General features: G+C 37.2%; 1 protein-coding gene across 2 annotated transcripts in view; it reads right to left on the reverse strand.

The window, feature by feature from the left end:
* Window positions 1-243: 243 nt before the first annotated feature.
* Uro (Urate oxidase) overlaps window positions 244-12,315 on the reverse strand; it is a 28,947-nt gene continuing 16,875 nt past the window's right edge. The window contains exons 3-6 of one of the 2 annotated variants that reach the window (XM_069831402.1): window positions 10,796-10,991; window positions 6,081-6,267; window positions 2,559-2,682; window positions 244-608 (exon numbers count right to left, since the gene is read on the reverse strand). In XM_069831402.1, the coding sequence (XP_069687503.1) occupies window positions 432-608; window positions 2,559-2,682; window positions 6,081-6,267; window positions 10,796-10,991 (684 nt within the window). In that variant the 3' untranslated portion in view covers window positions 244-431. The remainder of the gene's footprint in view (window positions 609-2,558; window positions 2,683-6,080; window positions 6,268-10,795; window positions 10,992-12,315) is intronic. The other variant, XM_069831403.1, reaches the window with a different exon arrangement.

Genomic DNA, 12,315 nt, shown 5'->3' on the forward strand with positions numbered 1-12,315 from the left:
GAGTCACCCACAATTAGCTCATGACTTCCGCTCTCCCGCATTGACACATGATCTTCGGCATTTAAAGGTGATCACATAACTTGCGTGCTTGATATTATGTTTTGGTCCCATTATTATTATTATTATTATTATTATTATTATTATTATTATTATTATTATTATTATTATTATTATTATTATTATTAAAAAGGATATTCCTATTAAATTTCCATTTCGCGCATTTCATTTCTCATAGGTTGGTAAGTCTGACGTTACATGCGCTCTGCGATTGTCAAGAATGATATTTAGGTTATGCGATTTGTAACCACGGTATATAGATAAATTTAGTTTATCTCAATACTCACACATTATCTGCTTCCACCCTTAACGACAGCATTGAAAAATGCACATAAATACTCGATTCTAGCGATGAAGTTTACAGATGAATGCGATCACAGCTTAGCTTTCGGTTCCTGCTTGCGCTCCAACATGGCGTGTATGATCCCGCTAGGCTTGTCGACTGGCTCGTACACCTCCTTGTTTTCTCCTTTGACGATGCTTTGCGGGAACTTGGACAGATCTAGCGTGAAATAGTGCTTGTTGGGCATAGACATGTCTATGCGGTTGATCTGCAAAAGGAAGAAAAAACATATTTCATGTCATTAAATACTATAAACAAACTGATATAGCTGGGTCGATAACTTATGGGCATTGAGGAACATTGTACAGTAATGGCAAAAAAACCGGACCGACCATTGTAGCTGATTTCAGAGCCTTGTTCACTCCAGAGTACGATAGACTGGTAACTAAGACTTTCGTGGTTCGAATCCTGCCTGGGAAGGAAACTTTTTTTTGTTCCTTATTCAAATTTATTCCCAGTACTTTTCGATTGCAGCGATATTTTACTACTTAATTATACTTATAGTTAAACGCTGTTTATACAGCCATCACTTATGCATGGTTTATTAGTAACGTCTTCTGTCCCGACTCTGCATGTTTCATACAAAAATTATACACGGTTTATTAGTAAGACCAACAATCTACAGGGTGTTTCCGAGGTGGTGTTACAAACTTTCAGGGATGGTGGCGAATGGCACATGCATCAATTTGAGATAAGGAACCCTGGTCCGGAAATGACCGAATCGAAAGTTATAAGCAAAAATAGTTGTGTGGAAATGAAATAATTTTATTCCTCTGTACACCTTATTTATGTGTATTTATCTGTACATCTTACACATACTGTATTCATCTGACGTTGTTTACGTTGTCTACTTACAGTATTCCATTCAATGCTCTGTCTGAGGGATGGGGACAGGAAACTACACTAAAGCAATGCAGATAGGGCAATGTGTAACGGACATGGTCGATCCTGATATGCACGTCTGTAGACAGCAGTGTATGTACAAGTTGCAGTGTCCAGTCGATCAGTCCTTGTGAAATGGAGGAGTACACGAGAGCGGAATAAGCAGACCTGATTTTCGAATATGGATGAGCCAATGGGAACAGTAGACAAGCTCACAGATTGTATCGGGGCAAGTACCCACGTAGGAGACATCCGGCCCATACCATCTTTCAACGACTGTTCCAAAAGTTAAGGGAAGGAGGGCACGTGATCCCAAATTACAATTCCATTTCCACACAACTATTTTTGCTTATAACTTTCGACTCAGTCATTTCCGGACCATAGTTCCTTATCTCAAATTGATACATGTACCCTTCGCCATCATCCCTGAAAGTTTGTATCACCACCTCGAAAACACCCTGTATAACTGGTAGTGTGTGTGTGTGTGTGTGTGTGTGTGTGTAATACCTACCCACTTCATTTGCGTGATTCGGGTTCCGCACACTGCGGATAGATGGCAGGACTGTGACCCATTTTCAAGTTGCACACCACTTCGGCGGGCCACGTTATGCCTGATGTGTACCTGTGGAGTTTTTTTTGTCTTGTACTAGGGTGAGTGTATGTGTAAGTGTTCGTGTTATTGTAGTGTTGGAAATGAGTGAGGATGATGATGGTGAGGATAGGGAGAAGGGGAAACCCGGTGCCGGCACGTAGCCTAGTCCTGTCGAATAGCACCAAAGGGCCCGGCAGGCGTAACGCCCCCATCCTACGGACGAATCACTATCAACAGTGACATATGCCTTCTCTTTATATGCACTGAGGAAAAATTTAACCAAGATATACTGGTGCACAATTTAGTGATTAGAAGTTGTGTACCGCCATCTCTCCTAGTCCCGAGGTAGAAATCCCGCCGGGAATCGAACCCGGGCCGGCTAGTCTGGAGGTAGACGTACTATCACAGAGCTAATTCGGCGGACTCTATAACTGGAAGTAAACACATATATTTACGTGATTATGGTTCCGTGAGACGGTGAGTTTCGAACGAGAAAAGTGGTCTATGACCTTGAAGCTCACGCAACTAATTCAACAATCCCAACGTCTTATTTCAAGGGCGCAAGAATTGCTGGTATCTTTTAGATTTAATTCATTCATTTCCCTATTCCACTTATTCATTTGTTCATTCACTCATTCATTCATCTATAACAATCTAACCAGATACATTTACAAGTTGGCATACCTGTTCTACTTTGTCAAGAATCATCTTCTCTGCTAGGTACAGAGTATTCTGAACGGATGGCGAAAAGATCCCTGTATCTGGTGGGCCGGCGAACTTGTCTAGAATGCACTCTTTTACAGTTTCCCTGAGAAGAAAAGAGGCAACGATTAAAACTAGACCACAATTTATACATCTTGTTTACAATGTGTTTGTCGACAGTAGTAAGTCTACATAGCTTCTGAAATCTCATGTGGGATAGTAAACAATTACTATTCTAATAAAAGAAGTTCTTCGACAAGGTTTTATTGGGATAAGAAAGGACATACATGACTTAGGGTCATATTCATATACGAGAATTTGGACCAAAGTTGACTTTGGAAAGTACAAAGTCACCATTTTCCTATTCACAGTCGACACTTCGACGAAAGTAAACTTCAATGGTGACTTTACTTCGAAGTCGCCGAGAATCTATGACTTTGACTCTCGTTCGTGAACATAATGAAAATGGCTGATATTTGGAAAATTGTTGAATTTTCCGAGAATATTGAGGACATCTAAGAGATTATTAAAGCTGCTCATGTTTCATAGTGTATTATTATATATAGATAATAAATTAAAGTCAAAGTATCGATTTGATATACAGACAGTATTAGATATCCTCGTCATGTTTCAACATTCATTGATGAATAATAATCAAAGAGAATTATCTCTTCCACCAATAATATAACTTATTTCATCGCGATTTCACGCTACAGGTAAGGATTCATAGCTTTAATTCTATAGAGCAGCGGTGACCAAAACTCGAGCTGCAGTGATTACATGCGACAGACAGCCTGTGAAGTAAGGAGACGGAGGAAAGGTACTTGGCATGAAAACTACAACCAGTGATGGTTCCTGTACTAACATCTTGATCAATCCCGCGGATAAAAATCTAAAGCTTTGCTGTATCAGTAATGTCACTGCTGTCATCAAGAGGCAGTGAATAATATACGATTTTTCTTGCTTCGTTTTTTAACTTCCTCTTGAATATAATAAGGAATTTTCTGAATTCTTCTCTCGATACTTGGTCGAGAAATTCGTAGTTTTTCAAAATTAAAAACTTCTTATGAACAAGTTTTTTAAGCTATTTTAATTATTACTCTTTTGGGAAATTCGACTCTATTAAAAGGCTTCAGAGCTCGAGATATTTCAAACTCCATTACGTAGCTGACTTCCTTACATTTATTTATGTTGTCTTTCTCTACTTGGCTATGATTTAAGAGATGTCAATTCCTGGCGTTTAACAGTTCGTTGGCACATTATATTGAATCAGTTTTTCTACAATATTATTATTAAATGAACAACTAATAAATAGTTACCCTTATCTAAAGATTAAGAAGATTAAAACTGAGGTAAAACCTAATAATTTTATCCTTCAAGGGAGAAGATCTAAACATATCAATATTCATAAACGTACAGAAGAATTGAGGACCGTTTTTGCAAAACTTGCTAACTGAAAAAAACTAAATTTTACAGGAGAGACAAAAAACTGAATGAAGACAAATAGGTTATAGGTGCAATCATCACACTTTGATACACTATAATGGAGAGAAATAATTCAATTTTACTAAGATAACTTTAACATCGTGTAGAGGCTTGCTTTATGTTAACGAATCCACCAAAATCTTAATTTTGCAAATTTTGCGGTTAGCAAGTTTTGCAAAAACTCTCCTCAATTATAGAAATACGTACTTAGAAGTTATTAATGATGATAATAATAATAATAATAATAATAATACATTATTCAGCGTGGCAATTAATGTTTCTATATAAGTTACTCCTAATTGAACCGTTGAGCAAAGTAAACATATTACATTTTCTCCGACAGAACAACAAAAAAGTTCTTCTCATTCTTTACGAAACCACCTCTTATTACTTGTAGAGACAGAGTTTGTAGAGCGACGGGATACCGCCACTTCTTGCCTTCAGTACGTGAATGAAACACACAGCAATGTACAGGAAACTCCTCGTACCCGTTTGAATGTCTGTGATTACACGATGTAATAACGACACCTGCTTTGGTCACTGCTGCTATAGAGGATAGATTATACAGTAGGATATGCAGCTAATTTATAATTCTTGCGGCTGTCTTAATAATGTTTTCTGCATATTGATTTCCGATAATTTTTAAGTAGTTTCCGCAGACATGCAGGGAGTAACTCTGGAACTGTCAGCAGGATAATACGTCTCTTTCATAGTCTGTCATTGGTGGTATCTTCTTATCTTCCATATCTTCAGAATAAAATTATTCTATAATGAAACAATTTGAGGGCTTAATGTAAAACTAACGTAACTACAATCGATGTTTTAGTCACAACAAAATTCTTAACAGGCAATACTATGTATTTTAATTTACAATTCATGTTGGAAAATGTTCAGCTAAGCCTCGTATTAATAACAAATATCAAAATATGATTAATTATTATTCAGTCAATATGGCTTAAGCATTGCATTACATGTGAAAGAAAAACATATGAGAAAAAATATTGATGTGTTACATCCTATTTAATCTTGATACACACGTTTTCGCCCCTAATGGGGCATCTTCAGGTACAAATCATCTAAAATCAATTACAATACAAGCTTACATTTGAAACTGCCTTGACTAGAATAAAGTATGACATAGTGACTATATTATCTATACCAACATTAATTGTCCTGTCAAAATTAAGAACAAATTCATTTTAAAACAATGTGAATGTGCTCCACGAAATTAGTTACACATGCTTCATGACTCCACATTTGGTAATATTTGATTTTAATTTGTATAGTTTTAGTATTTCAATCATTTTATTGACAACACAATACATTCGAGATACCATACAAGGGATCTACTTAGCATGGCTAAGCACATTCACATTGTTTTAAAATGAATATGTTTTTCTTTCATATGTAATGCAATGCTTAAGCCATGTTGACTGAATAATAATTAATCATATTTTGATATTTGTTATTAACACTATTTTAGATTAACTAAGTTATACCATCGTGTTTTGTAGTTACGAATTGTGTTATATACAACACTGTTCGGAACTGAGTTACGATTTTTTGTGACAAAATAGAAGAAAGAATTATTATCGATTGGTGTAAAGACCTAAAAATTTCAATTTGTGTACTTACGTTAGTTTCACCTAAGCTCTTGAATAATAAAATTATTCTTATGTAAAGCTGCAAGAACGGTTAACAATCGCTTAACATGTACCGATGTTCAATTGTTTCATTGATTTGTGACTCAAAAGATGGCTGTGATTGTGGCTATGCCTACTCTATTTCAACTATCTATTAATTTAATTCGTTTAGAAGGCAGTGATTTTGATTGCCAACATCAGAACAAGATCGTCAAATCTCGACTTAATCAAAGTCAAAGCCAAAGTCTCAGTACTAGGCTATTGTCTATGAAAATTAAACTTTACTACGAAAATCGGCTTTGGAAAGTCTTCATCCAAAGTCTCGTTCATGAATACGGCCTTTAAATCGTGATGCAAAGGGAGACGGCCAACTCACCAGACTTCGTCGAAATTGACTCCGTTCGCGGTGGAGTACTCCCAGGTGGCCGTGACGATGGTGCTGAAGATGCGGTCGTTCACATCGGGCAGTGTGCGGTACTCGTCCTGGATGAAGTCCGTGAAGGCGGACTGCGTTGTCTTCAGCACGCGCAGGTTGCGGAGCCCTCCAGTGATCTTCGGTCGCTCTGTTAGACAAACCCTATGATAGTTATCTGATGTTTTTCGAGCTTCAACTGTGTTTTATACAGATTAGTTTCAAATGTTTTAGAATTACGAGATTTCAGATATTCACTATGGTTTAATTGCGATATAATTTTGGATGTTTTTATTTTAGTTTCACGTTTCGGAATTTAATAGCTCAAAAATATTCAATGGAAATATCCATTAACAAAACAAAAATAATGGCCTTTTGTGGTAAATACCCAATACCAAGCAAAATTTGTTTAAATAACACAATTTTGGAAAGAGTTAATGAGTTTAATTATTTAGAATATATATATATATATATATATATATATATATATATATATATTTGAAACGTACAAAGGACAGCCCGAAGACGTACGAGTACATGAGGAGAAACGAGCAATCTACGTTCCAACCATCCCGTATTATAAAGATAAATACCAACTTCACGATATCAGTGTTACGGGATTGATATTTGGAGCAAGAGGAACGATACCCAACTTCTCTTCTCAATTCTGTAAGACCCTAGGACTGCACAAATCTTTTCTGAACGAACTGGCCCTCCTCATAATTAAAGAGTCAGTCAAACTTTTACTGAACCACGTATATGGACTCTAATTCAGTGTATGGAAAAAAATTGACGCACCATTATCATTTTTCTTTTTCCTTCTTAGCTTTCATTGATTCTTTACTTGAATTTTTTTTCTTCTGTAAACTGCCATTGTCCACACCTGTGGAGTAACGGTCAGCGCGTCTGGCTGCGAAACCAGGTGGCCCGGGTTCGAATCCCGGTCGGGGCAAGTTACCTGGTTGAGGTTTTTTCCGGGGTTTTCCCTCAACCCAATACGAGCAAATGCTGGGTAACTTTCGGTGCTGGACCCCGGCCTCATTTCACCGGCATTATCAACTTCATATCATTCAGACGCTAAATGACCTGGATGTTGATACAGCGTCGTAAAATAACCCAATAAAAAAAAAATAAAAAAAAACGAACTGCCATTGTTTGTTTGTGTATTTGTTTGCCTTATTCTTACTCTTTTAGCTCTCATCTTCTATTTTGTTCTTGTATTGTTTTGTATGCTTTGTCTAATGGCAGCCTCTAATTTGAGGAAGCTCTGATATATATATATATATATATATATATATATATATATATATATATATATATATATATATATAAATTCTAAATTATAGACATCAGCTCAAAGAATTTGAGTGACCACAAGGGTCCTGAATACAATAAACATGTACAATATAATGTGATGTGATACATTAAAGAAAAAAGAAATTAATTGTTTAAGGCAAATATAAGTGGATTAATTGAAATACAGATGATGATGATGATGTAATATCTGTAGAGAATCTTTTGTTGAAAATTTGGATTTATCAGAGAAAATTGTAAAATTCAACAAATCAATGGGGATCATTAATAGAGTTTTAAAACCTCCATTAGTACAAAAATCAAGTCGTACTCGTCTTTATCAAATAATAGCTCGATCAGTCTTATGTTATGGGAGTGAAGCGTGGACTATAAGGACAAAAGATGAAAGCAGACTAACAGCTTGCGAGATGAGATTCATGCGCCGAACAGCTGGCTACACTAAATGGGATCGAAAGAAAAATGAAGACATCTTTCAAGAACTTAATGTGTCATCAATACTGGATTATATCTCCAGATATCAGTTAAACTGAAAGGAACACGTCTCAAGAATGGTTTCATCCAGGATCCCTCAATGAAGTATCGTCCAAATGGGAAACGGTCACTTGGTCGACCTATGAAAAGATGGCAAGAAAATCGCTTTTTCAGGCCGCAACAGTTCTTTTGGGACTAGTACTTGACAGGATGATGATGATGATGATGATGATGATGATGATGATGATGATGATGATGATGATGATGATGATGCCGTTTCGGAACTGTAATCAAATTATCAGATATTCCTTGTAATGGAATAATATGTAATTTTTGGGTGTTTCAATCGTGTTTTACTTTTAGTTTCAATTTTCGGAAATATGGGAATGATAATATTTTTCTTGTAACTTTAATGGAATTGCAATGTAATTTTTGGGTGTTTCAATCTACTCTTAGTCTCAAGGATTCGAAACTGTGGGAATTATCGGATTTTTCTTGTAACTTTAATGGAATTGCGATGTAATTTTTGGGGGTTCAATCATGTTTTACGTTTAATTTCAACATTTCGGAACTATGGGAATTATCATATTTTTCTTGTAAATTTAATGTAATTGTGATATATTTTTTTTTTGGGTGTTTCATTCGTGTTTTAATATTAGTTTCAACATTTCGGGACTATGCGTAATATTAGGTTTTTCTTGTAAGTGTAATGAAGTTGCGATGTAACTTTGGGTGTTTGAATCGTGTTTTACTTTTAGTTTCAACATTTCGGAAGCTACCGGCGTAACTCAGTCGACTAAGGCGTTTCCCTACCGATCCAGAGTTTCACTCGGACACTGGTTCGATTCCCGCTTGGGCTGATTACCTGATTGAGTTTTTTCCGAGGTTTTCCCCAACCGTAATGCAAATGTCAGGTAATCTATGGTGAGTCCCCGGCCTCATCTCGCCAAATATCACCAACCTCATCGACGCTAAATAGCCTCGTAGTTGATGCAGCGTCTTAAATAACCAAGTAACAAAACATTTCGGAACTATGGATATTATCAGATTTTCTTTCTATTGGAGTTGTGATGTACTTTTGGGTTTTCAACCGTATTTTATTTCTAGTTTTAACGTTCCAACGTTTCGAAAGATGAGAGTTCAGATATTCTTTGTAATGAAATTGCGATGTAACTTTTGGGTGTTTCAATCGTGTTTAGTTTTTAGTTTCAACGTTTCGAAACTATAAGATTTAAGATATTCCTTCTAATGGAATGCGATGTAAGTTCGGGTGTTTCAATAGAGTTTTACTTTTAGTTCACAACTTTTCGAAACTTGAGTTATCATTCTTTCTGTGTGGTTGAATTTCAGTGTATAGTAGCTTTTCAGATGTCTCACAAGCAAACATTCTGATGGGGGCAGATAAAAAATTACATTTTTTCTTCCACTATGCTAATAACGTCAAAAGAAGTGCTTATACAAATTTTGGCCACTCGACCGCAATTACGAGGCTGTCCAGAAAGTGATTTTCCCTGTGGTCGTTTACAGAAAAAAGCGCAATTGCATGGAAAGATTTATTGAAACAGATAGAGGAATTGTGCGCTATTTGTCAACATATCCCACACTGGAATTGAGACATTTGTCATACCATGGGATCAATTTTTGTATTCTTGCATCATAGAAGTCTGCTGCCTGGGATCGGAACCAGCGTTTGACAGCCGCCTGTACTTCTCTGTCGATCCCATGATACCTGTGACAATTGTCTCAATTCAGGTGGGAAAATAGCTCAACAATTGCTGTGTCTGTTTCAATCAATTTGTCCAATGAAACTGTGTTCTTTTTCCTGTTAGCGGCCCCTGGCGAACTTATTTTTTTACGGCCCTCGTAATTGCGGTCGAGTGGCCAAAATTTGTATAAGCACTTCTTTTGACATTATTAGCATGGTGGAAGAAAAAAATTAACTTTTTTTATCTGTCCCCATCAGAATGTTTGCTTGTCAGCTTTATTTTACTTTAGTTTCCGACGTTTCAAATTTAAGGTATTTTTAGACTTTTCCTTGTAGTTGAACTGTGGCGTGGCTTCAGATTTGTTTCATACCAGTTTTAGTATTCAGAACCATGTTTTCAAAGTGACTGATTCTTAACATTACGAGGTACTTACGTGGAAGATTCATAGTCATAAATTGTTTGGTTAGAACAATTAGAGTGTTAAATTTACAGAAATTAGAGTTAACAGAGCACTTCAGTATACAGTAGTGGCAAAAAAAAACCGGACCGACTCTTGTAGCTGATTTCAGAGCCTTGTTCACTCCAGAGCGTCGGTGCATATTCCTTGGACCCGAAACCACCTGTGCAGTTGAATAACAGCAGCTGGTTACTGTTTTCGTCCGGTTTTTTTTTTTGCCACTATTGACAAAATGTTCACACGCGGCGCGACGCAACATTTTGTCAGTAGTGGCAAAAAAACGGACGAAAACAGTAACCAGCTGCTTGGCGGTTGTTCAACTGCACAGGTGGTTTCTGGTCCAAGTTATATGCACCGACGCTCTGGAGTGAACAAGGGTCTGAAATCAGCTACAAGGGTCGGTCCGGTTTTTTTTGCCACTACTGTACACAAGGTCTATAACTTAGCTCTACTCTTTATCCTATTCATTTACACAGAAAATTTAAAAATAAACTAATGTAAAAAATTCGAGGATGTCTACAGAGTGCTTTCAGTGGACACCTCTTGAATAGGAATTCATATCCATATCTGATTTGTAACAACATTCTCTATCGTTCAAGCAACAATTTTTCACATTATCTCTAAATGGACATCTTATTTTTTATCCTCTGATCGAATTTATTGCAGTACTATAGGCCTACTGTTATGTTAGTTAGCCTGTTTAATTATTGTATTCAGAGAACTGGACCTACCATTCCTCGCTTGCGTCACCGTACAGAAACGCAACGCCTTGGGAGAGAAGATGAAAGCGTGGTTGTGGTCAATCTCGTCCACCTGGAGACGTTCCCAAGGATATTCCTCAACGTGAACAGACACCTCGTCCACATGTCGGTAAGTGTACAAAAAGTGACTGCATATCAACATCGCGAAGTCTTCAGGAGACTCTACCTGCAAACACAGGAAAACCTCGATGCGGTAAAACTCAATGTAATGTAGGAGAATTCAAGGAGTACGAGGAAATACGAGGAGAACAAGGGGAAGACAAAGAAAACAATGGAAATACAAAGACAGTAAGGGGGAGATAAGGAAAAAAAGAGGAAGACAAGTCGAAAAAGGGAAAGACAAGTACAACAAGGGGAATAGCAATATTACAATGGGAAGACAAGAAGAACAAGGCGAAACCAAAGACAAGTGGAATATAAAGATAACAAGGGAAAGACAAAGGCAACAAATGAAAGACAAAGCGAACAAGAGGAAGACAAGTCAGACAAAGGAAAGACAAATAGAACAAGATGAAGGAAAGGAGAACAAAGGGAATACAAGTGTAACAATGGGAAGACAAGGAAAACAAGACGAAAAGGAAAAGATGGGGAATACAAAGACAACAAGGAGAATAAAATAAGAATAATACGATAAGGAGAATACAGCGAGAATAAGGGGAATACAAAGACAACACGGAGAATACAGAGGCAACAAAGGGAAGATAAGGAGAACAAGAGGAATACAGGGAGAGCGAAAGGAATACAAGGAGAACAAAAGAAGACACGCATACATATAATAAAGGAAATATTACAAGGGCAATACAAGAAGAAAAAATTCAAGGAGGATAAGGGGTATTCAAAGACGGCAAGGAAAATATAGGAAGAAAAATACGAAGACGAGGGGAATGCAAGAAGAACATGGGGAATGCAAGTAATACAAGAAGAAGAAGACAAGGAAAAAGACTAAGACAAGGAAAACAAGGGAAAGCAAAGACAACAAAGTGAACACAATTAGAAATAATACAAGGAGGACAAGGGGAATACAAGCAGAACAAGGGGAAGACTAAGACAACAAGAGGAACACAAGGAGAAAAAAATACAAGGACAACAAATACAGAGAGGACAAGAGGAATGTAAGGAGAACAAGGAGAATATAAGAAGAGGAAAGGGTCTGCAGTTTTATGTGAGTCAATTCCTAAGTTACCCTTTCCACCATACCTAGCGAGGAGAAAGATGTAGTTCTATGTCAGAAAGTTTTCAGCGATTGTAGTTTATTTTGATCGTGAAGGATAGAGCAAACTGGACGGACGGGTACAGTCCGCATTTCACGAGAAGATCCGAGCAAGGAATGCGAGTTTTTCCCCCACTCTTATAACCTGAACCGGCCAGTCATTGACCGAGCCTTGTTTGTACCAGCCGGCCAATGATATCACTCCCATCCACCTGTTCCTTCAAGAACGCCGAGTCATTGGCTTACTCTCCTCTTACCCGGCAAGGACGATACTCCCCTC

The sequence above is a fragment of the Periplaneta americana genome, chromosome 7, assembly GCF_040183065.1.
Source record: "Periplaneta americana isolate PAMFEO1 chromosome 7, P.americana_PAMFEO1_priV1, whole genome shotgun sequence".
Taxonomy (NCBI): Eukaryota; Metazoa; Arthropoda; class Insecta; order Blattodea; family Blattidae; genus Periplaneta; species Periplaneta americana.